This window comes from Nelumbo lutea, chromosome 3, assembly GCF_056320005.1.
Source record: "Nelumbo lutea isolate HS-2025 chromosome 3, American lotus-T2T, whole genome shotgun sequence".
NCBI classification, from domain to species: Eukaryota; Viridiplantae; Streptophyta; class Magnoliopsida; order Proteales; family Nelumbonaceae; genus Nelumbo; species Nelumbo lutea.
The window spans coordinates 113,774,922-113,799,804 of NC_142686.1; the positions used below are offsets into that span (position 1 = coordinate 113,774,922).

General features: G+C 39.4%; 1 protein-coding gene across 6 annotated transcripts in view; it reads right to left on the reverse strand.

Moving 5' to 3' along the window:
* LOC148867755 (haloacid dehalogenase-like hydrolase family protein) overlaps nt 1-24,883 on the reverse strand; it is a 166,321-nt gene that overhangs the window by 99,592 nt on the left and 41,846 nt on the right. For all 6 annotated transcript variants that reach the window (XR_016109488.1, XR_016109486.1, XR_016109487.1 and 3 more), the window contains exons 13-14: nt 4,180-4,290; nt 2,169-2,264 (exon numbers count right to left, since the gene is read on the reverse strand). Coding sequence is in view for 3 of the 6 variants with exons in the window: in XM_088975984.1 (XP_088832110.1) it covers nt 2,169-2,264; nt 4,180-4,290 (207 nt within the window). In the remaining 3 variants the exon portion in view is untranslated. The remainder of the gene's footprint in view (nt 1-2,168; nt 2,265-4,179; nt 4,291-24,883) is intronic.

Below are 24,883 nucleotides of genomic sequence, written 5' to 3' on the forward strand. Positions count from 1 at the left end.
TTGCAGCAAATCATATCTTTCTTAATTTGTCGCAAATCATATCTTGCCAACATTGATTAATCTCAAACCCCTATTTTGGGTCAAGGTGAAGTCAAACTCACTCATAACCTTTCTCTTGGATTTGTTCTTCATGTGCCCCAGTTACATAAAAATTTGTTGTCTATTAGTTCTCACAAAATCTCATAATTGCTTAGTGACTTTTTTTTCCTACCCATTGTGTTTTTCAAGACCTGAGCTTGGATTGCAATCCATATTGAGTTTTGTTCAAATGAGAAAATGAGTCTTATTTTATCAATAAGAATGGATTTTATTAAAGATTGAGAAATTACATAGCTAAGGAGCTAAAGAATCTTAACTCCCTAATGCATCAAAGTACATCCAAACCGTAAATCAATTACAAAACAACCCAAAAAATATGTTTTTGTTCACCCCTTGCCTAGCTAAACCATCTACCAATGAGTTTGCACTTCTCTTTACCCATGTACAACTAACTTCAATGTCCTTAGTCAACCACTTAAATTTCCTTTTTTCATTCATGTAGTTCCAAATCTTGGAATTGTCCTCTTTTAACCAATTCAATACAATTTCAGAATCACCTTCTATGATCAATTTCTTAATATGCATGTCTTTAACCCTTTGTGCCCCTTCAAGAGCTCCTAGAACCTCAGCCCTCAAGGAATCTCCCACCCCAATTGGACCAGAATACATAGCTAACAGATTCCCTTTTTCATCTCTTATCACTCCCCTATTCCAGAGGGCCCTAGATTGCCCAAACTACTGCCATTATAGTTCAGTTTGATAAAGTCGTGAGGTGAAGGGGTCCAACAAGAACTTGAAGCTTTCTTAGCTGAAGTTGATTCTGCAATTTCCTTCCAATTTGATCCATACTGATGTTTGGGGCCCATATGCCATCCCCTGCAATGGGTGGGTATAAATAATTCATCCTCTTCATTGATGACTACAGTCAGTATACATGGCTCTACTTGATGAAAAGTCGAAATTAAGTTCCTATGATTGTTCAAAACTTCATGAATATGGTAGAAACACGGTTTGAGAAAATAATTAAGATAATAAGATTTAACAATGCCAAGGAATACTTTGAACATCATTTGCATAGATTTCTTAAAGATCGGGGCATTATTCACCAAAGTTCATGTAGTCATACTCCACAACAAAATGGGGTGGTTGAAAGAAAGAACAAGCATATGGTTAAAGTTGCTCGAGGTTGACTGTTTCAAACTCATGTTCCCACTCGTTTCTGGGGTGATGTTGTTGAGACAGCTGTGTATCTCATTAACAGACTTCTGTCAAGGATCCTTAACCTTCATTCTCCTCGTCAACTTCTTTTCCCTGATGAACCTCCTTTTAATTTACCCCTCAAGATTTTTGGTTGTGTTTGTTTTGTTTATGATATGAGTCCTTCCCGGCGTAAGTTTGATCCTAAATTAGTTAAATGTGTTTTCCTTGGTTATTCTCCAGCCCAAAAAGGCTATAAATGCTTTGATGCTCTCCCTGGAAAGAGGTATGTCTCTAAGGATGTTACCTTTTTGGAGTCCTCTTCTTTTTTCCAATCATCCCGTCCTTCTCTTCAGGGGGATAATGCAAGTGAAGATTGGACTCCCTTCTGCCTTCCTGTTCCTACCTCTATTCCTCCTTCTCCTCCCTTTCTTCCCAGTAACGATGGTATTCCTTCCCCTCCTCCTCCTCCTATGTATCGGCATCGGTCCTGGCAGCAGTTTTTCATCAAGTGCAGTAAGTGGGTGGCTCCTGAAGTAGAATGCTCATCACAAGATTCTTGCACTTAGTGCAGATGGTGCTTGGGCCCCAAGATTCTTGAAAAGAGAAGCAACAGGATTAGCAGAAAATATGAACAGCTCATCAGGTGGAGTCCAAGGGCTGCAAACAAGCCAACAGATGCTCCAACAAGACAAGGGATTACAAGGGGTTACAAAGGAAGATCTAATTTGGGGGCCTGGGCACAGGGCTAATTATTAATATCACTGTTTTTTGTTTCCACTCTAATGTCACCCCAGTGCTGTTGTATATGTTCCCTTCATTACAAACTCATTGGGATATCAGGATTATTGTGTTTGTGATACTTTAATTAAACTCTCTTGATTACTGTTGCTGATTTTAGGCCCATATCATATCCCAAACATCTGACTTACCGGATGTGTGATGTTATAGCGTAACACTGCATTGCGAATTGCTTCCAGGTCTTTCTCATTATCAAACTTTGCAGAATGCACACCGACAACAGTGAACTGCATAGATAAAAACATAAGAAACTACTATAAATGAATATATCATTGGAAAACTCAGTTAGTCCATTCAGACTACGAAATCATCATATTTCTTCCTTGAAATGAACATAGGCCTACCACAGTATTACGTAGACACATACATATGCACATGTTAAAAAGAAAACATCATAATCATCGTTTCGTACCCCCCACAAGACCTGGAATTGGCAATGTAAGGCAAAAGCCAGTGCAGAACACAGTTTCATTTTCTAGGAGACAAGGATCCTCTTGCTTTCATTTGACACTCCAATATATGAATCATGACATATCAAAATGACAAAATAATGCTGATTTGGAAAGGGGAAAGAAACCACTGAAGAAAAATCAAGTTTCTTCATATTCATGCACCAGTGGCACTATCATGATTTTTGGGTAATTTTGGTTAATTTAAGTTTTTTTTGAAAGTTATTTTCTAGTCAGTTTGTAGGAATATGATCAATTATCTTAAAGAGTCAGTCTTTCATAGTTTTTTGAATTTTGGAAAATTGAAACTGGAATCACATCACTTTTCTTTAACCTATTTTTCAAGAGCCAAAACTTGCCCATGTTGCATGATTTGGTATCATTAGATAGGTTATTGAGTTACCTATCCAGCAAGACCAAGATTTTGTAAACCCAATATGTTTCAAGAGAGTTATTGCCATTGTACTGTAAGGTGTCAGTTTGTCAAAGGACTACGCTTTCTATTTTTAAGCTCTATCTTGCAATTGTTATTGATTTGTTTACTTTAATAGGATTAGTAATGAGTATCTAGAGTTATTTTAGGAGTTGAAGTCATTAATTAAATACCCCTATATGTCTATTTTAGTTTTAAAGCAATTATAAAATCAGTTTCCTACTTGAAATTAGAGTTCATAATGGGAGATCTGAGCCCTTTACTTTGAATCTATGTCACTGACTAAATTTTTAAAGTCTATTTGGTAAATAAAAGTTATGTTTTAGTGAATTGTAGTTGTGGGAGATGACTTTAAGTTTATCTTCTCTTTCAGTTTTCTATTTTCCTCTTCTGAATGTGAATATCTTTCTTCTCTTTCTCTTCTCTATTTTCTTCTACATTCTTGACCAGAATCCCTTCTATTTCTCCTTTTTTATGATAAATGGGTGATATGTTCATTAAAGAAAAGAGGTACAGGGAACCCCTAGATACAAAAGGCATGGTTAATGAGCTAGAAACATGACTGGAAATTACAAAATATCAGCCAACAAAGGATTTCTACTTCTTCCTTCTTGAGCCTATATTAGATTGGAATTGTTCCACGTACACCTATAGGACTTTTTTGTACAAAGAATGAGGTAAACAAGGCCCTAGAAATGACACAAGGAATAAGCAGTTCTTCTGATAGATAATTATGATCTTTATTAATTATGAAAAGAAAAATTGGATGTAAACTATAGCAGGTATGTTTTGTTAGGCTGGAATTTCACCACCAAACTTCCTTACTTGCATTTCAAAATTACAAATAGTTCTCATTTGTTGTACCCCAGTACATCCAATCCCTGTTAGCCCCCTGTTTAGCAAGTTTACCAGTCATAAAGTTCACTGATCTGTGAACCCACATGAATGACACAACCCTCTCCTTTATTAGGGTTGTGAATAAACAGTTCCATCATCAGTATTGGAGAGGATCCTTCTTCTGGTTGGGGGAAATTATACAAACCAAAAAAATCTGGAGGCCACTATTAGGATGGGAACTCATCCTTGGTTTACACAATGGTGTTTTCTTTTTTGAGAGTGGGGGTGGGAGCACGGCTACCTGGATCTGATAATGTCCATCATATATATGAAGTAATGAAGCTTGTGAAGTAGAAGCCCACTTAACGTGGAAATCCAGAAAAACAAGACATTGTAATATTAGAAAAGAAAGGGATAATTTACCGGCTTATCCTTATATTTATTCTCCAAAAATTCCAGATCTGGCAATACATGCATGCAGTTTATACAACAATAAGTCCAAAAATCCAGTAGAACCACCTTGCCTTTCAAATCCTGCTCAACCAAGCAAAAAGGTTAGAACTGAAGCTGCACCAAAATGGTATTTACTATTTCCTAATCAAGACTATACTAATATACTGTATACAACTTCAGCAAAAACAAGTACAGTAAATCCTCAGAAATGTTTAGTAAGAATTTTAATGGTAGAGAAAAACCAGTTCATGTGTGTTACAGGAAATCACAGGATGCAGGAATAATTTCATAATAATTATTTTTATCAATAATTTCATAAAAATTATTGATCTTTTCCAAACCAATTCACTATCAAGTATTAATATCTGCCAATAAACATAATGAAAGGTCAAAGTAAAGATGAATGAACATCCCCTTTTCAGAGAATGTAGGTCCTAGGTAAGAGGCATAAAAGTGAAAAAGGCATGGTATTGTATTAATAAATGTAAAAATTGCAATGCTCCACAATGAGCCAATATGCAGGAGCCATTCCAATCTGTACAGACTATTCATTAAAATTAGATACAAAAGGAGTTCCACTATTAAAAAAAGTGAACCATAGGGGCATTTCAAGACAGCTAGGACTTGCTGCCAATGAATAAATTTGTTCCCATCATATTTCATGACACTGTCCTCTGAGTTGTACTCAATAATCAGGAGAAGCAACAAAAAACACCAAGAACATTTAATAACCAAGCAGTTGAATAATGCTCATGAACTTGTATAGTGTCGGCTATTCCTTCGGAATCTCTTGCCTTTCTTTCTAAATATTGGAAGGAAAAAACTGTTTTTTTTTTGTTATCCTTTTTAACCATCATCATTATCCAAGCCTTATACCAACTACATGGAGTTGACCACATGAATCCTGTTTCACCATTCTGTTCTATTTAATGTCACATCCATTGTTAAGTCATGCGCACTTAAATCATTTCTTGCAACTTCAACCCGTGTCCCTCTTGGTCTGCCCATAGCTCTTCTAGTCTCTTCAACTTGTAACATATCACCTTTTCTTCTTTGAGTCTTTTGTTTCCAAAGCTATTTGAGTCTGTTAGTTTGTCAAGTCTGGAGTGTGAAAGTTGTCAACTTGGAAAGTGATGAGGGCGGATTTGGCCCTCCAATGACATTGTGACACATGGCATCCCGAAACAGCTAGACGACATCCAGATGCCACCTAGGCGATAATTTGGAGTCCCATATCGTATTTCGTCTTCGCCCCGACCTGGAGACCTACCTTTACCGCCAACCTGGTGACTTCAACCACAACTTAGGCCGGCTAGGAGCACCTTGTCTAGGGCCGACCTGTAGCACCTCATCATTGGCCGATGCAACCTCGACGCGAGGAGCGACCTCCCTCGACGGATTGCCGACCTGACTAAGGTCCAAGAGGCGACCTATGAGTTGTGCTCGCCGACAAATTTGGTATGCACATCCCGACACTCCCAAGTTTCTCAGAAGTTGGCCCACGTACCGAGTGTTCCGGAGGATGGCCAATGTGCGTGGCGGTAATCTTCGGGGATCCAGGACCAGTTAGGCGACTTCCCAAAAATCTTAGATGCGATGTGTGAAGCCTACGCCAAACAAAGCCTATATAAAGGCACCAACCCCAATGACACGAAAAGGTACGCGCGACTTAGTGCATTCTAGCTCCCTTTGTTCTCAAACTCTCAGCTCGCATGTACTATTACTAACTTAAGCATCGGAGCGACCTCGCCAAGTTAGCCACCCCGGGTTCTCTGATACCTCCCTTTCTTTGCAATTCGAGCGACCTACTTGGCAGCAGGCGCCCGAGCTGCCCGACAGCTAGGAGCATCCAAATCGCGCACCATCAGAAAGCATTGTAAACATTCCTTTAAATCTAGTAATAAAAGGTGTTCCTCTTCTTTTGATGTTATTCATTATGATGTGTGGGGACCTTATCATGTTCCTTCTATGGGTGGTTATCGATATTTTCTCTTATTTGTGGATGATTTCTCTCGATATTCTTGGGTTTACTTGATGAGATCCCAAGATGAGGTACTATACTTGGTAAGGCAATTTCATCAGATGGTGCTAACACAGTTTGGAACACAAATAAAGGTGTTCAAATCAGACAATGCCATGGAATATTTTGGAAAACACCTTGCTTCATATCTGTTAGAATATGGTGTTGTCCATCAGAGTAGTTGTTCCTACAGTCCACAGCAGAATGGTGTTGCAGAAAGGAAGAACAGACACATTGTTGAGATTGCAAGAAGCATGATGATCACATCTACAGATCCAATTCGGTTTTGGGGTGATGCAGTTCTCACAACAGTATATTTGGTTAACAGGGTGCCCTCTCGTATACTTGGATTCAGCACCCCATTCAGTCTCCTTTTTCCTGAGGGGGAGATGTTTCATATTTCTCTCAGGGTGTTTGGGTGTGTCTACTTTGCACATACCCTTCGTCCTCATTGCTCGAAGCTTGACCCGAAGGCAAAGAAGTGTCTTCCTTGGATATGCAGAAAATCAGAAAGGGTACTGCTGCTATGATCCAATCTCTAGGAGTCAGTATGTTTCTATGGATGTCACTTTTTTGGAGTCCACATACTTCTTCTCAAGGAATCCTTCTCAGGGGGAGTGTTTTGGGGAAGTGAGTGAGTAGTCTATCCCTCTCCTAGTTCCAGTCCCTATGTCCACTCCTGTGCTTGATCCTCCTGTGTCACCTACTTTACCACCTCCCTTGTGTCCTGCTTCTCAGCGTTACTCATGACAGAGACTTCACAAGGAGGTTGATTCCACTGCAGCAGAACTCACATCACTACCTATCGGTTCCTTGGAGACTCCAGATTCAGATGACACGGATTCAGGTATTCCTCTTGATCCCTCTACTGTTTCAGTCCCCATTGATTCTACTAATCCCATTACAGATAATTTGAACCTTCCTATTGCTCTCAGAAAAGGGAAGAGAAAGTGTACTACTCATTGTATTTCACAGTACTTATCCAATAGTGGACTTTCTCCTTCCTATTGTGCTTTTCCTTCCTCTCTTGACTCTGTGTCTATACCCAAGGGTGTCAGTGAGATTGTGCCTACCAGAGGGCAAGGAGACTGTTGGATGCAGATGGGTTTACACAATAAAATAAAAGGTAGATGGAAGTATAGAAAGGTACAAGGCCAAACTTGTTACAAGAGGGTACACACAGACCTATGGCATTGATTACTTAGAGACCTTTGCACCAATTGCAAAGATGACCTCTGTTTGAATACTTCTTTCTCTTGTTGCCACATAATCTTGGCCCCTATTTCAACTTGACGTGTAGAATGCCTTCCTAAATGGGCATCTGCAAGAGGAAGTGTATATGGATCTTCCTGTTGGCTTCTACAATGGTGCTGAAAAGGGAAAGGTACGTAGGCTTAAGAAGTCACTTTATGGCTTGAAACAGTCTCCCAGAGCATGGTTTGACAGGTTCAGGAAGGCCTTGATTGCTTTTGGCTACACTCAAACTCAATCCGATCATACCTTGTTTGTGAAGCGAAGGGGATCCTTGGTGTCAGTCCTAATTGTTTATGTGGATGATATTGTTGTCACAGGGAATGACCTAAGTGAGATTGATTGTCTGAAGAAGAATCTACACAAAGAATTTGAAATTAAGGATCTTGGAGAACTTAAATACTTCTTAGACATTGAAGTTGCAAGATCAAAACATGGAATTTTTATCTCTCAGAGGAAATATGTCTTGGATCTTCTTCAAGAAACAAGGTAGCTTGGAACAAAGGCAATCAGTACTCCTATTGATCAAAATCACAGAATTAATGCATCACAAGGTGAGCCAGTAAAGGACATTGGGAGATACCAGAAACTTGTGGGTCGGCTACTATACTTATGTATGACAAGACCAGACATTTCCTATGCAGTAAGTGTGGTAATTCAATACATGCATTCTCCACAAGTCCAACATTGGGAGGCTGTTGACAGGATTCTTGCTTATCTTAAGGGACACCCGGGCAGAGGCATATTGTTTGCTGATTATGGACAATTGAAACTAGAGGCTTATACAGATGCAGATTGAGCAGGATGCCTTCATGATAGGAGATCTACTTCAAGAGTATGCATCCTTGTTGGGGGTAACCTTGTCTCATGGAAGAGTAAGAAATAGACAGTGGTGGCAAGATCAAGTGTTGAAGCTGAATACAGAGCCATGGCACATGGAATTTTAGAACTTCTCTGGATCCGCTCCCTATTGGGAGAGATTGGTGTATAGGCAGAAGAACCTATGATGTTGTACTGTGATAACCAGACAGCAATTAACATTGCCCATAACCCAATTCAGCATGACCGGACTAAGCACAATGAAGTGGATAGACATTTCATTATAGAAAGGGTGACTTCTGGGGAAGTTTGTCTCCCATACATTGCTTCTAATTTGCAGCTTGTTGATGTTCTCACAAAAGATGTTGCAAGGAATAAGCTGGAGCATGATCTACGCAAGTTGGGAATGTGTGACATTTACTCCCAACTTGAGGGGGAGTGTTGAGTTGGGCCGATTTCTAGTTATTGGGCCCAGTTGTTTTGTTCTTATTTTTAAGTTGTTAAGTTAGGAAGTTGTTGGGCCTTAGGCCCATTAGCTTATGTTTTTTAAGTTGTGACTGTTCAGCTACTTTCATAGCTGCCCTACTAAAGGCATTCTTGTAATCTTTCATTCTTTTAAGTTAAGTATAAAATATAATGAAGGGTTGGTGGCCAGAACTAATTTAATTCTGGTTATCATCCCACTCTTTCTTTCCCCTATTTTCTTCTCTACTGCTGAAACTCTTCATCTTCTTCTTCTTTCTCTTCACAAGGAATTCATCCTGATTTACAAACGGTGATTTCTACTTCATTATTCAGCACCATAAGCACTAAACCAGGGGAAATAATAATACTAATAATAAAAACAGAACTCCTTGAACATCTACAACTCCATTAGGAAAACGCCTAAACCCAACCATCCCCGAAATCTCCAAACAATTTAACCTCAAAAGGCCAAGGAATTCAACCATCAATAAGTTACAAAAATTCATTAAAACAAATATAATTAACAGAAGAAAGTATATTGAAGAACCACCGACGATTTAAGGAACTTGCCAATGATTGGAAAAAACCAAGTGAAGAAGAGTTGGAGAAGCACCACCGATGGTTTGCAAAACTTGCATGTGATCGAAATAACCCAGATGAATAAGAATCGGAAGAGAATCAGAGAAGCTAGAAGAAAGGCACCACTGACTCACCTTTGTTGCTGCTTCAATGCTGGATTTGCAACCACGAAATAGCAAAACGAGCAGAAGAAGTGGATTTGAGACATACCTGGAGCAGAGCGTTGAAGGTGCATTGTCCGTCTTTCTCGGCAGAGAAGAACACGAACGTTTTAGGGTTGGGTTTAAAACGGGGGCATAATGTGTCTTTTACAAAATAATGTTGGCATATTTTCGACTTTAGGCCACGCCTGAAATGCGTCTGAGCGTGTTAAGGGCTGCCCCAACATCTTTGGTTTTCATATTTGAAAAATCATTTCAGGTTGCCATTCAGATGCAATACCAAATGAGTTTGGTATCTGAAAAGCAAGTATTTCAGACTTCATACCTCTAAAAAGAGTTATCAAACGCGTCCTAAGTCTCTAACACTCCCCCCTCAAGCTGGAGAATATATATCATATAACCCCAGCTTGTTACATAAGTAGCTCACTCTTCCGGAACTCAACCCTTTGATGAACATATCTGCCCATTGATCACCTGTTCTCACATGCTTTGTCCTCATCACACCATTGATGACCTTTTCCCTTACAAAGTGACAATCTACCTCTATGTGTTTAGTTCTCTTATGGAAAACTGGGTTGGATGAGATGTGAATTGCAGTCTGGTTGTCATGGTATAGCTTCATGGGTTTGCTTATTGAGAACCCGATTTTCCTACAATAGATTTTTCAACCACACTAGTTCACATGCAGTGTGTGCCATGGCCCTGTATTCTACATCTACATTGCTCCTTGCTACACAGTCTACTTCTTGCTCTTCCATGTCACAAGATTTCCTCCAAGAAAGGTGCAATAACCCATAGTGGATCTTCTGTTTGATACAGAGCCAGCCTAGTCTGCGTCGGTGTATCCAACTATTTCAAGATCACCTTCTAGCTTGTACAGTAACCCACGACCTGGAGCCCCCTTCAAATACCACACAATCATAAGAACTGCATCCTAGTGAGGTACCCGAGGACTCTGCATAAATTGGCTTACCACGCTAACAGCAGATGAGATATCAAGCCTAGTGATAGTTAGAAATTTCAGTTTTCCCACTAGCCTTCTATATCTTCCAGGATTATCAAACAATTCACCTGTGTCACTTCCCAACTTCACATTCAGTTCCATGGGAGTTTCAACTAGTTTAGCACCTAGTAACCTTGTTTCTTCCAACAAGTCAAGGACAAATTTCTGCTAACAGAGGTTTATGCCTTGCTTTGATCTAGCAACTTCTATACCTAGGAAATACTTCCACTTCCCAAGATCTTTTGTCTTAAAGTGATCTTGTAGGAAAGTCCTCAATCTATCAATCCCAACTCTATCACTGCCAGTTATGACTATGTCATCCACATAAACTACTAGCAAGATCTTCCCGGCCAGAGAGTCCGCTAAATATTGAATGGTCAACTTGACATTGTCTCATTCCAAACTCCTTCACCACCTCACTAAATTTGCCAAACCAAGCACAAGGAGACTGTTTGAGCCCATAAATCGCCTTCCTGAGCTTACACACCTTACCATCCTCCCCCTGAGCAACAAACCTGGTGGTTGCTCCATGTACACTTCCTCTAGAAGATCACCATGGAGAAAGGCATTTTTAATATCAAGCTGAAATAGAGGCCAATCAACACACGTACGAAGCCAATCTTTGCAACTAGAGAAAAGGTTTCGACATAGTCTACACCATTGTTTTGATCATAATTCATAAAAAGAAATAATAATAATAACTTGAGTAGAATTAGGGTTTCCCTATTCAGGGTATATAAGTATGCACTATGTCTACTAAAACCCCTTAATTATATTCCTTGAAGGAAATACCCTTTGATTTTGATCTTATGTGAAAGAGCTACTTTGTAAGGCTTAAACCCAATAATAGGTATAAGCAATCCCATCAGCTTGGACTCTTAACGGGTTATACCCATGAGTGGGCCCCACAATTGGTAGATAGGTCATGGGACCCATACACCATTGGGTACCCATGTATTTAAATTTATACATCTTAACAGTGAGTCCCGTCAATCGATAAAAGTGGGACCCACTATACTGATTTGGTGGTGGGCATGACCCACCTTAATATTTTAAACTCAAATATTTTGATAGTGGGCCCCACTGATAGGTGGGACCCACTAGTTTGATTTGATGGTGGACATGGCCCACTTTAATGTTTTGAGCTTAAATATTTTGACAGTGGGACCCACTAGGTTGATTTATTAGTGGGCATGGTCCACTTTAAGATTTAAAACTTAAATATTTTGACAGTGGGCCCCGCTGACAGGCGGAACCCACTAGGTTGATTCATTAGTGGGCATGACCCACTGTAAGATTTAAAAGCTTAAATATTTTGGCAGTCGGCTCTGCTGACAGGTGGTACCCACTAGTTTGATTCATTAGTGGGCATGACCCACTTTATGATTTAAAAGCTAAATATTTTGACAGTGGGCCCCACTGATATGTGGGACCCACTAGGTTGATTTGTTAATGGGTGTGATCCACTTTAAGATTTAAAACTGATATTTTTTACGGTGGGACCCACTAGTTTGATTTAATAGTGGGCACGACCCACTTTAAGATTTTAAACTTAAATATTTTGAACAGTGGGCCCTACTGACAGGTGGGGCCCATTAGTTTGATTTAATAGTGGGCATGACCCACTTTAAGATTTTGAACTTAAATATCTAAACAGTGGGCCTCGCTGACAGGTGGGACCCACTAGTTTGGTTTGATAGTGGGGATGGCCCATTTTGAGGTTTAAAACTTAAATATTTTGGCAGTGGGCCCCGCTGACAAGTGGGACCCACTATATTAGTTTAATAGTGGGTGTAACCCACTTTAATGTTTTTATATTGAATATTTTAACAGTGGGCCCCACTAACAAGGGGGACCCACTATATTGATTTAATAGTGGGCAAGGCCCACTTTGACATTGTAAACTTGAATAATTTAACAATGGGACCCACTATGTTGATTAAATAGTGGGCATGGCCCACTTTAACATTTTAAACTTAAATATTTTAACAATGGGCCCCACTAAAAAGTGGGAGCCACTATACTGATTGTGCACCTATATATTTAAACAGTGGGTCCCACTAATATATGTTGCTTAAATAGTGAGTATGGCCCACTTTAAACTTAAATGTTCTGTTTATGGTTGGTGGGACCCATTAAATCAGCATTGCTGTTATACAGTAGATCTACTTGGATTTGATGGAGAGGATCCACCGATTACAATACTGTAATATGTTGTTGCAAGGTAACTTGATGGGGACCCACTAAATCAGATAGGTGACATCTGTTGTGACATTGGATATGGCCCACTAGTCAACCTGCTTTAATGGTGGGTAAGAACCATTGGATTAGCCGAAAGAAGATTAAATTAATCAGTGGGCAGGACCCACTAAATCAAAATAAGTGACACTTGTTGTGAACAGTGAGTATGGCCCACTAGTTAGCTTGTTTTAATGGTGGATAAGAGCCACCGAATTAGCCCAAATATGAGTAAATCAATTAGGATAAGTGATGCCTGCTAGAACAGTGGGTATGGCCCACTAATCAGCCTATTTAAATGGTGGATAAGAGCCACCGAATTATCCCAAATATGATTAAGTTAATTAGGATAAATGATGCCTACTAGAACAGTGGGTATGGCCTGAAGGGATGAGAGATCCATCGTATGGATGGTCGAGCCCTGCAGGAAGGTTAGGCGAAATTTCAAAAAAAATCTCTCTCCCATATGGGAATCACATTCCCTATTTTAGAAAACTGCATTTTCAATGATCAATCTTAAAACCAAACCGGACCAGATCTAAAACCAAAAGGTAGGAGAGGAATATACCTGATACGGAGTAACAGTAACTCCCAACGAAGGTGTTCACGCCCAAGGAGAAAACCAAAGACTGCTCCCACTGAAGATGACACAGTGTGAGGTGGAGCAGAATCAACAAGATGGCTCTTCAGCAATAACCAAATTCTTCAGCAAGAATGTGATGGAGGGCTGGTGAGCACGATTTCAGATTACCTTTTCTACCAAAAGGTAATATCAAGAACCTTTCTTGATCACTCCCACAGGTGGAGATCGAACTGACAGGAGCGGCAAGAGCAGGAAAGAGCAGAAGACAGGAGCAATCAAACTGTTGATTCTTCTCTCTTTGTAATTTGCGAACTAAGTATTGTGTATTGGAGGTTCTCCCTACTCTATTTATAGCCATTAAAAAGAGTATCTCCTAATCCCATTAGGAGATTCCTAATCTAAATCTTGTATTTGGATTTGGACTCTCTTTAAGAGATAAGGATAATCCATTATCTTATCTACAGATAAATATCAGCCTTCCTAATCAAATTAGGAGTTTCATGATCCAAATCTTTATTTGGATCTAGACTCTCTAAGTGGATAGGGATAATCCTTTCTATTTGCTGATCTAAATCCCAGAACCGCCCCTAATTAATTAATCTTATTAAGCCAGTTCGAATTGGGCTTGAGGCCCATTAAGTCTATGTGCTCACTTAACCTCCTAATTGTTGCCCAGTTGGCTATCCTTGTATGGCATGGGACCCAAACATTGATCTACACATCATCCACATGGGTTCAGCCCAGCCTCTGTTACAAGGCCTGGCCGAATTCACTGTAGGAAACAGTGAACCCTTGAGTCCATCACCATGGGCTCTTAATGAGCCCAACATTTACACTAAATGGTCATAGGGTCAAGCCACCTTATAAAAACCCAATGACTGTGGGCAGATGCAAGATTAGCCAATCAGGCATTACCCTCAATGGTCTTACACTTAACCTCTCAGCCCATAATGATCAAACACTGCCTGACAAGAGAGGACCTCTCCCTCGGCTGCAAGGTACAGTGCTGCACTCTCTACTCACATGGATCCCAGGAATTAAAACCTTTTGCAAACATTTTGAAACCATAATATATATATATATATATATATATATATATATATATATATATATATATATATGTATATCTCTATATAAATATATTTTGCAAAACAAATTTCAACGGTTGAAATCAATTGCCGGCAGTTTAGGTTTCCATCAAAGAGAGTGCATCCCCGATCATTCACTTTGTCCGACAAATGGGCTAATCCTGTCACTATGATCACCCACTAAGATGAATTCTCAGACTGTCCCAACATACCCAAGTTTTGACCCCCTCTAAGGATCTCACTGATTGGCATATCAAAGACAACCCAATCCGACACCTAGTATAGTATCATAATCGAGTTTAGGGATTAGGTGTAACATTCCAATTTTGCCCATCTATCTCCAAGGTCCAGGGCAATACTGGAATTCTGGTCCGGTTTAGGGTTTCAAGAAACCCACACTGCATGTACCTCAGGTCTCACCCTAGCAGCTGAGACAAGCCACCCCAACCAACTTGGCGGCACATCAGTGTCAGCCTTGGCAAGATAAATCTCCCTAGATCTATCCAACAGCTATGAAGATTTTAAACTAACACGAGTCTCTTAAGTGTCCAGTTTAAGGATATTACACAAAAACACACCATAATAACATTAATCAAATATGTACTTTATTCATTTACATTAAATGTCATAATGTACATCATTCTGAATGGAGCTAAGGGCATACACTATCTAACATGGCCCACTAATCAGCCTATTTAAATGGTGGATAAGAGCCACCGAATTATCCCAAATATGATTAAATCTTATAGTGGATAGGACCCAGCATTAAACAAAACTCTAGAGGCTCCCCCAGTATTAATCCCTTTTTTATCTATTTTATACATTCTTTTTGTGGTGGATAGAATCCACCGGATATGAGAAAACAATTGAGATAAGAGTTGGAGTTCAACAGAACCCTAGAGAGAGAGAGAGAGAGATGGATTGAAAATATACTAAGTTTATGGATAGAGGATAAGAGATAAAATAAAATAAAATAAAACCTATACCAGTGTATATTTATCCTCTTCAATCAGTAGAACTGTAAGTTCTCTCCCTTATTTCCTCTCTTCCTCTCTCTTCTCTCCTTTATCTTCTCCTTCTCTCTTTTTTTTTATCTCCTCTCTTCTATCTGTCGACCCCCAATTTTCTTCTCCGCTCTCCCTTATATAGAGGGAGACAGTTATGGGGTAGGAAGGTTAGAGCAACCTCCCACTCTTCATACATGGGGTGGTTGCTTAACTCCCCCCCATAACCAGAACTGAAAATTTCAACTTGTGTGGAGTGGGCCAGCTGTCAAATCTGTCCACCCCCTCAAGCTTTATATTTATTTATATTATTTTTTTTACATCATATATTTTTAGTCCTAAACAACCATAAAGTTGAGAATACCCTTTTGCAATTAAACGGGCTTTCAGGAGTTCCACTCTCACATCTGGTAGATACTTAACAGCATACACCCATTTACAACCAACAGCATGCTTACCTGGGGGAATATTGGTGAGTTCCCATGTATGATTGTGATGAAGAGCAAAGAGTTCCTCTTCCATAGTTTTTCGCCACCCTGGCGAGGTAAGAGCCTCCTGAACATCCTTAGGTATGGATACAGAGGACAATAGGGTAATAAACTAGCGATGGAAAGCAGAAAGGTGAGATACAGAAACATAATTGGATATGGGGTGTAGCGTGCAACTACGTTTACCTTTCCGCAATGCAATAGGAAGGTCAAGATCAAAAGCCAATTCAATTGTGGAAGGAGTTGGATCTGCCGCCGAAGTAGAAGGTGGTGGAGGTGTTGGTATCTGTCGATGAGTATACACTTGACGAATTGGTGGTCTTTCAGTACGCTCCTGCAATGGGAAAGGTGGAGACTCAAGTATAATGGAAACCACCGGAATGGAATTATCAATCGGAAGAGGAAGAGGAACCTCTGTAGGCAAAGGAGAGATATCAAAACCAGAGAAGTATGGCACCGATTCAAAAAATGTAACATCAGGACAAACAAAGGCTTTCCGATTAATAAGATTGTAGCATTTATACCCTTTCTGGGTCCTAGAGTAGCCAAGGAAGATACATTTAATGGAGCGAGCATCCAACTTGTCTAAACCAAGACCAGGATTCTGAACAAAGCACACACACCCGAAGATCCTAGGAGTCAGGGATATGGAGACAAAATAGGAAATAAGATAGAGAACGGAGAACGACCATCAAGAATGAGCGTAGGCATGCGATTAATGAGAAAACAAGCAGTAAGTACTGCATCACTCCAGAAATGTTTAGGAACATTCATATGATGAAGAAGAGACCAAGTTGTTTCAAGTAGATGCCGGTTATTCCTCCCAGCCACCCCATTTTGCTGAGGGGTGTGAGCACAAGACGTCTGATGAATTATATCATGTTGTACCAGGTATTGCTGAAATGAAGAAAGAAAATACTCTCTACAATTGTCAGAACGAAGAATTTTAAGTGAAACCCCAAATTAGGTACGCACTTCAACATGAAATTTTTGGAAAATGGAAAATAATTCACTTCTTTCTATCATTAAATAAAGCCATGTCATTATTGAACGGTCATCAACAAAGATAACAAAATATTTATGACCATTGTACGACGCAATTCTAATTGGACCCCAAACATCTGAATGAACTAAATCAAAAGGACTCAACTTATGACTATCAACTCTAGGACTAAAGAAAACCCAATGGTGTTTCCCATACTGACACGATTCACACTACAAAGGCGACAGACGACTCAATGACAAAACAAGAAGCTTGAGAGCTTTAAGAGATGGATGGCCAAGTCTACAATGCCACTGAAGGAGTCAAGGAGGTTTGAAGTGCAACTATAGAGCCTCCACCGTCAAGATAATACAATCCGCCAGCTTCATGCCCTCCACCAATCTTCTTCCCCGTCGTTAAATCTGGAAAAACACAAGAGGAATGGTAAAATGTGATAGAACAATTGAGGGATTTGGTTAGTTTACTAACAGACATAAGATTAAAAGGAAACTTAGGAACATATAAAACACAAGACAAAGAGAGAAATGTTATGGTAACATTACCAACACTATAGATGGGGGAAGTAGATCCATTGGCAAGGGTAACATTATTTGATGTAGAGGTTGGAGAAAGAGAAACACACCTGGAGTCCCGGTCATGTGATCAGAGGCTTCAAAGTCAATTATCCAGGGTGAAGGCTTGGATGCTAGGCAAGCTATACCTGAATGAGCAAGGGTGGTGGTGTTCTGATGTGAAGTGGCCTGAAGAAATCTCTCATACTCCTCTCTGGGAATACTCATCATCTCCTTTCCAGAAGTAGTTGTGACTGTAGAAGATGTTGGATCAATTGGTTGAGTATCACTGGCTTCACTACCACCAACAGTTGCATGATTAGCCCATGTGGATGGTGGGCCATGTAAGTCATAACAAAAGTTAACTGTGTGTCCTTCTCTCCCACAGTGTGTGCACTTGCTTGATGCGCTCCCCCTTCCTCTACCACAACCTCCCCCTGAATCACGACCTCCTCCACTACTACGACCACCCATAGGGTTACCACGGCCTCCCTTAACTGTACGGCCACCTCCTCTATGCCCATAAGAACCACCTCGAGTGCTAACCAGTGCTGATCTGTCGAAAGTTATGTTACTCTCTATGGGGCTAAGAGATATCCTACAGAGACGGGCAAACACTTCTTCTAGAGTAGGGAGAGCAAATCCTCCCAATATCTGTGCTCTTACAGGTTCATACTATGCTTTCAGTCCCACCAAGAACTGTGTAACATCTAGTCGTTCCCTTTGTTGCTACTATATTTTGACGTCTGGTGTTAAGGGGTGATAGACGTTAAGTTCATTCCGAAGATTTTTCATACTGGTATAATATTCTTCAAGGGTCTATTCATCAAAAAAAAATTCTTCAAGGGTCTAATTTCCCTTATGCAAATTGAAGTATTCTTGATAAAGTTGATAAACCCTTGTAGTGTTTTCTTGTCCAGAATAGAGTTTCTTCGCATGTTCCCATATATCCCTTGTTGTATCTAAAAACATGAAGATAACACTGATTTTAAGCTCCATACTATTCCACAACCACATCATGGTCTAAGCATCCTCTTGCTCCAATCACTAAAACCTGGGGATTCAGCACTCAGTTTCTCCTCCCGTACATGTTTCACTTTCTTCTTAGCCTTCAGAAACACTTCCACCAACTTGGCCCACGGAACATAGTTTTCACCATTGAGTTTGACGGATGTCATCTGGATACTTAAAAAATCATAGATCATCACACTCGATTTCTAGTCACCACTTGAATCACCCACTGACGCCATTTCAATCTACGAAACGGGTTATGCCCGTCACACACACAAAAAAGAGGTTCCAACCACTGCACTACTATTCTTCAACTACCACACCAGTACACTTATAGTCCCCACAAGCTTGCCCTAGCATGCATTCGGCCACTTTGAACACCACTAATCTGCAAACAGGCAGATTTAAAAACACAGAGAATCCCTCCTGAAACTACTCATTAGAGGGTTCAGACCACAACTACTGCACCTACTCGACCACCACAGCTGTCATGCATAGTGACAGCAGTCCATGCAAAAAAAAAAAAAAAATCTTTTCTGTTCACTCGAACTGCTGCACTCGTCTACTGTCACTAGAAGTTAAGCCACCGAAACACTAGATGTTGCCGCAGAAGCCTGGGTTTCGTCGCAATCCTCCAACTCAGATTTCTCATGCCAGTAAAAGAAAACAAAAAAGAAAGAATAAGGAAGAGAGAAGGTGGTTGTCGTTGACTTTTATTAGTGGCACTCTGATACCATGTTAGTATTCAGACGAACTGAGGAGAGAAAGAAGAGAGAGAGAGAGAGAGGAGAAGAAGAAGAAGAAGAAGAAGAAGAAGAAGAAGAAGAAGAGAAGGAGAATAGTGTCAAACTAAGAAGACAAAGTCTAACCCAGTCGACCAAATATTTAAACTTGGTAAATAAGTATACAAAGACAGAAATGCCCCTGTCTAGACAGAAGGCATATAACTAATACATTACTTAGATGGAAAAGACTGAAACACCCCTATTTAGTCAACTCTAACAAAGATATTTTTAAAAGAAAAATAAAATTGTAAAAAGTAGAAAGCCTTATGTGCTGGTTCGGCCAAGCTTCTTGTGAAAGGAAGAGGAGAAAGTTGGGGGTTTCAGCAATAGACAGAGAAAAGGGAAGAAAAGGAGAAGAAGGTCGACTAGGATAGTGATTCATAACCCTAGCCGCCAGCCCCTCATTCTATTTATAATTAACTTAAATATGGGATATTACAAAGATGCCCCTAATAGGGTGGAAACTCAAACTAAGTACTAACAATTCTTCTAAAAATAAAAGACTAATGGGCCCAAGGCCCAACAACTTCTTAATTTAAAAGAAAACAAACTAAACATAAATAAGCCGACTCAACACTCCCCCTCAAGTTGGGAATAGATGTCACACATTCCCAACTTGCATAGATCATGTTCCAGCTTATTCTTCGCAACACCTTTTGTGAGAACATCAGCAAGCTGTAGATCAGAAGAAATGTATGGAAGACAAACTTCTCCAGAAGTTACCCTTTCTCTGATAAAATGTCTATCTACTTCAATGTACATAGTTCGGTCATGCTGGACTGGATTATGGGCAATATTGATTGTTGCCTGGTTATCGCAGTATAGCATCATAGGTTCTTCTACATGTACACCGATTTCTTCTAACAAAGAACAGATCCAGAGAAGTTTTGAAACTCCATGTGCTATGTCCCTATATTCCACTTCTGCACTTGATCTTGCCACAACTGTTTGTTTTTTACTCTTCTATGAGACTAGGTTACCCCCAACTAGGCTGCACACTCCTGAAGTTGATCTTCTGTCATCAAGGAATCCTGCCCAATCCGCATCTGTATAGGTCTCTAGCTTCAGTTGTCCATTATCAATAAACAATATGCCTCTGCCTAGATGTCCCTTCAAATATGCAAGGATCCTGTCAACTGCCTTCCAGTGCTGATCTCGTGGAGCATGCATGTATTGACTCGCTACACTTACTGCATAGGAGATGTCCAGTCTTATCATACACAAGTAGAGTAGCCGACCCACAAGTCTTATCCCAAGGTCCTACACTGGTTCACCTTCTGATGCACTGATTCTATGGTTCTGATCAATGGGGGTGCTAGCTGCCTTTGTTCCAAGCTTCCCTGTCTCTTGGAGAAGGTACAAGACATACTTCCTTTGAGAGATAAAAATTACATGTTTCGATCTTGCAACTTCAATGTCTAAGAAGTATCTTAGTTCTCCAAGATCCTTAATCTCAAATTCCTTATGCATGTTCCTCTTCAGACTATCAATCTCACTCAGATCATTCCCAGTGACAACAATGTCATCCACATAAACATTTAGGATTGACACCAAAGATCCCCTGAGCTTCACAAACAAGGTGTGATCAGATTGAGTTTGAGTATAGCCAAAAACAATCAGGGCCTTTCTGAATCTGTCAAACCATGCTCTAAGAGATTGTTTCAAACCATATAGTGACTTCTTCAACTTGCATACCTTTCCCTTTTCAGCATTATCATAAAAACTAGCTAGAAGATCCATATACACCTCTTCTTGCAGATCCCCATTTAGGAAAGCATTCTTTACATCCAGTTGAAACAAGGGCCAAGAGTATGAGGCAGCAAGAGAAAGGAGTATCCGAACAGAGGTCATCTTTGCAACTGGCGCAAATGTCTCTAGATAATCAATGCCATAGGTCTATGTGTACCCTTTTGCAACAAGTCTTGCCTTGTACCTCTCTATACTTCCATCTGCCTTATACATTACTGTGTAAACCCATCTGCATCCAACTGTCTCCTTGCCTTCTGGTAGGTCCACAATCTCCCATGTCTGATTTTTAATCAAAGCCTCCATCTCTTCCTGCATAGCTGTCTTCTACTCAGGTTTGGAGAGAACCACACTAACACCCTTGGGTATAGACACTGAATCAAGAGAAGAGAGAAAAGCACGGTAGGAAGGAGAAAGTCCACTGTAGGATAAGTACTGTGAGATACAATGGGCAGTGCACTTTCTCTTCCCTTTTCTAAGAGCAATAGGGAGATCAAGGTTATCTGTAACAGTGTCAATAGGATCAATGGGAACTGAAATAGAAGTGAGATCAAGAGGAATACTTGAATCCGTATCAGCCAAATCTGGAGTCTCCAAGGGATCGACAGGAAGTGGTGTGAGTTCTGCTGTAGTGGAATCAACCGCCATATGGAGTCTCTGCTGTGAGTAATGCTGTGAAATGGAACGCAAAGGAGGTGGCAAGGTGGGTGACATCGGGTGGTGGTCAAGCATAGGAGTAGACACAGGAACTGGAACTAGGAGAGGGATAGACTGTTGACTTACTTCGCCAAAACACTCTCCCTGAGAAGGATCCTTTGAGAAGAAGTACGTAGATTCAAAAAAGGTAACATCCATAGTAACAGCCATGAGATTGAGTCCCTCAAATAGCTCCTTCATCAAGAGTTTGAGGTGAAAGATTTTGGTGCACTACGGTACTTTTTGGGTATTGAAGTTGCTAGATCCAAGCAAGGGATTTTTATCTCTCAGAGAAAATATGTTCTAGATCTGTTGGCGGAAACTGGAAAGTTGGGTGTTAAGCCGGCTGATACACCCATCGAACAAAATCACAAGATTAGTGCAGAGGGCAGAGAGCCTCTTGAAGACAAAATTATGTTCCAACGGTTGGTTGGAAAGCTCCTATATCTCTACCTCACTCGGCCAGATATCAGCTATGTAGTTAGTGCTGTTAGCCAGTACATGCACTCCCATAGAACTTCTCATCTTCTTGCGGCAGAAAGAATATTAGCATACTTGAAGAGATGCCCGGGTAGAGGTGTATTGCTCAAGAACAATAATCACACGAGGGTGGAAGTCTATACAGATGCCGGTTGGGCTGGGAGTGTTGATGACAGAAGGTCTACCTCTGGATATTGTGCCCTTGTGGGAGGTAACCTTGTCTCTTGGAGTAAGAAGCAAAGTGTTGTTTCCCGCTCCAGTGCTGAAGCGGAATACAGGTCAATGGCTAACGGAGTGGCTGAAATCTTATGGCTGAGGTCACTACTTGAAGAGTTGGGTATTGACTATGAAAAGCCCCTAATGTTGTATTGTGATAATCAGGCAGCTATTAATATAGCCCACAACCCAGTGCAGCATGACAAAACTAAACATATCGAAGTTGATCGACATTTTGTACTAAAGAGGGTCACATCACAAGAAGTGTGTCTTCCGTACATCACATCTAATATGCAGCTCGCGGATATCCTCACCAAGGTTGTACCAAGGAAGAAGTTAGAGACAGACCTATCCAAGTTGGGAATGATACATATCTACTCCCAACTTGAGGGGGAGTCTAGAAAACACTGATGTGGGCCCCACTGTGTTCGTAGGGCAGCATGTGCAGTTATTTGTTTCAGCTATAGTAGTGTCAGTTTGAGTCGGTTTGTTAATTCAGTTGTTATTTATTTCAGCTTTTATTTACTTTATTTATCATGTAAGTACTAAGGGCAGATGTGTCCTCTCCATTATGTACTAAACATAACCTATAAATAATAAGAGAGTGGCGGCGGCAGATCTGTTAGAATCTGTCCCTTCTTTCAACCCCTTGTATTCTCCTATTTCTCTTCTATTCTTTCTCCTTCCTCTCACTTTTCTTCTGTTTTGTAAACCTAAAACCTATTCGGATTCAAGACTGATTACAGTCTTGATCTTCTACTAACTTCTTAATTTAAAAGAAAACAAACTAAACATAAATTGGCCCACTCAACATAAAATTATTTGTTTAGGGATTAAGAATTTTAAGACCCTAACATGGGCTTTTTTGGGCTTGCCTCAAGGGCTTGGTATAATGGCGGTTTGTAGAATCAAGAATGAAAGAGGTAGCATCACATTAACTATTTGAAATAATGTAATTGAGAAAGAAATAAAGAAATTAAAGTTTGGCATGCTTGAATATGTTTTGTATGCTATTTTATTTTATTTTTTCATTTTTCATTTTGAATATGTTTTATATACTATGTTTACGTATTTAAATTTGAGCTATTAGACTTTTTTAAAACAATTAGTTTAAAATTAAAGTGAATTTTTTAATTAATACTATTTTTAATATTTCTTAATTTATTTTGAATTTTTTTACTTGTTTTTGCATTTTTTGCAATTTTTTCTTTTCTTTTATTTTGTGACTTGCTTCAAAAAGGCATGCACCTCGGGTACAAAATGACCTTTTGTGCTTTTATTGCGCCTTACACTTTTAAAACGTTATGATTAATATAAAATATTAGAGATGCACCCAATTGTTTATTACAAAATTCATGTATTTTTGTAATTTTTTGTGTTTTATCCTTTTTCTTGTTTATTATAATTATGACATTAAGGGTTAACACATTTAACCTAAAAGGTTGAACTGTTGGCATGCCACCAAATAGGAAAACAATTTCACTTTTGGGTTAGTTTTAAATTTTGTATTATTCATTTTCATTATTAATAAAAATAATTCTTGTTTATCACACTTATTTTTCTTTAATATGATAAGTATAAAACATTAGAGATGTACCTAAACTTTTTTTTAAACAAACATTTTTTCCTTTTTTTTGTTTTATCTTTTTTAATTTGTATTATTTAATTATGATATCAAGGGTTGACACATTTGACCTGAAAGGTTGAATTGTTGACCCACCACCAAATAGGAAAACTATTTCATATTTAGGTCAGTTTCAAATTTTGTATTTCGTTTCCATCATCAATAAAAACAATTATTATTTATCACACTTATTTTTTAATATGATTAATATAAAATATTATAGATGTGCCCAATTTTTTCTTCAGTTTTTTATTTTAAAAGTCTAATTATTTAACTATGACATCATGAGTAGACCCATTTGATGGTTAAATTGCTTACCAACCATCAAGACGAAAAAAAATTGTTCATTTTTTGTCGATTTAAAAAAACATGGTTTTCGAACCGTTGTTGACCCGAATAGTCAAACCAATTGGACAAAAAACCAGTCAGGAGACCGGTTCTGTTTTACCCCAAACACTTTTTGCCCAAAAACCAGTGACTTGGTCAACAACACACTGAATCAGGCGGTCAAACCATTGGCGCATTCGACCCAAACAACGGTTTTTGGGTGGTGTTTTATTCTTTTTTTAAATTGTCGTAGGCTAATTCATTTGAAGCAAACGGTTGAACCAATGACCCAAAAACCGGTAGCCAAAGCAATTCTATTTCCAACCCGTTCCTATTCATTTTATTTTTTATAAAATTTTCATTTTACCTTTCAAAAAAAAGAAACACACTAACAGAGTAATAGTAAAATAACACTCCCCCTCAAGTTCAGCTGAATATGTCAATCGTGCCCAACTTGTCACATAGTTCATTGTGCCACAAACATTGAAACCCTTGTATGAGAACATCAGCAAGTTGCTCCTTGGAACTAACATAAG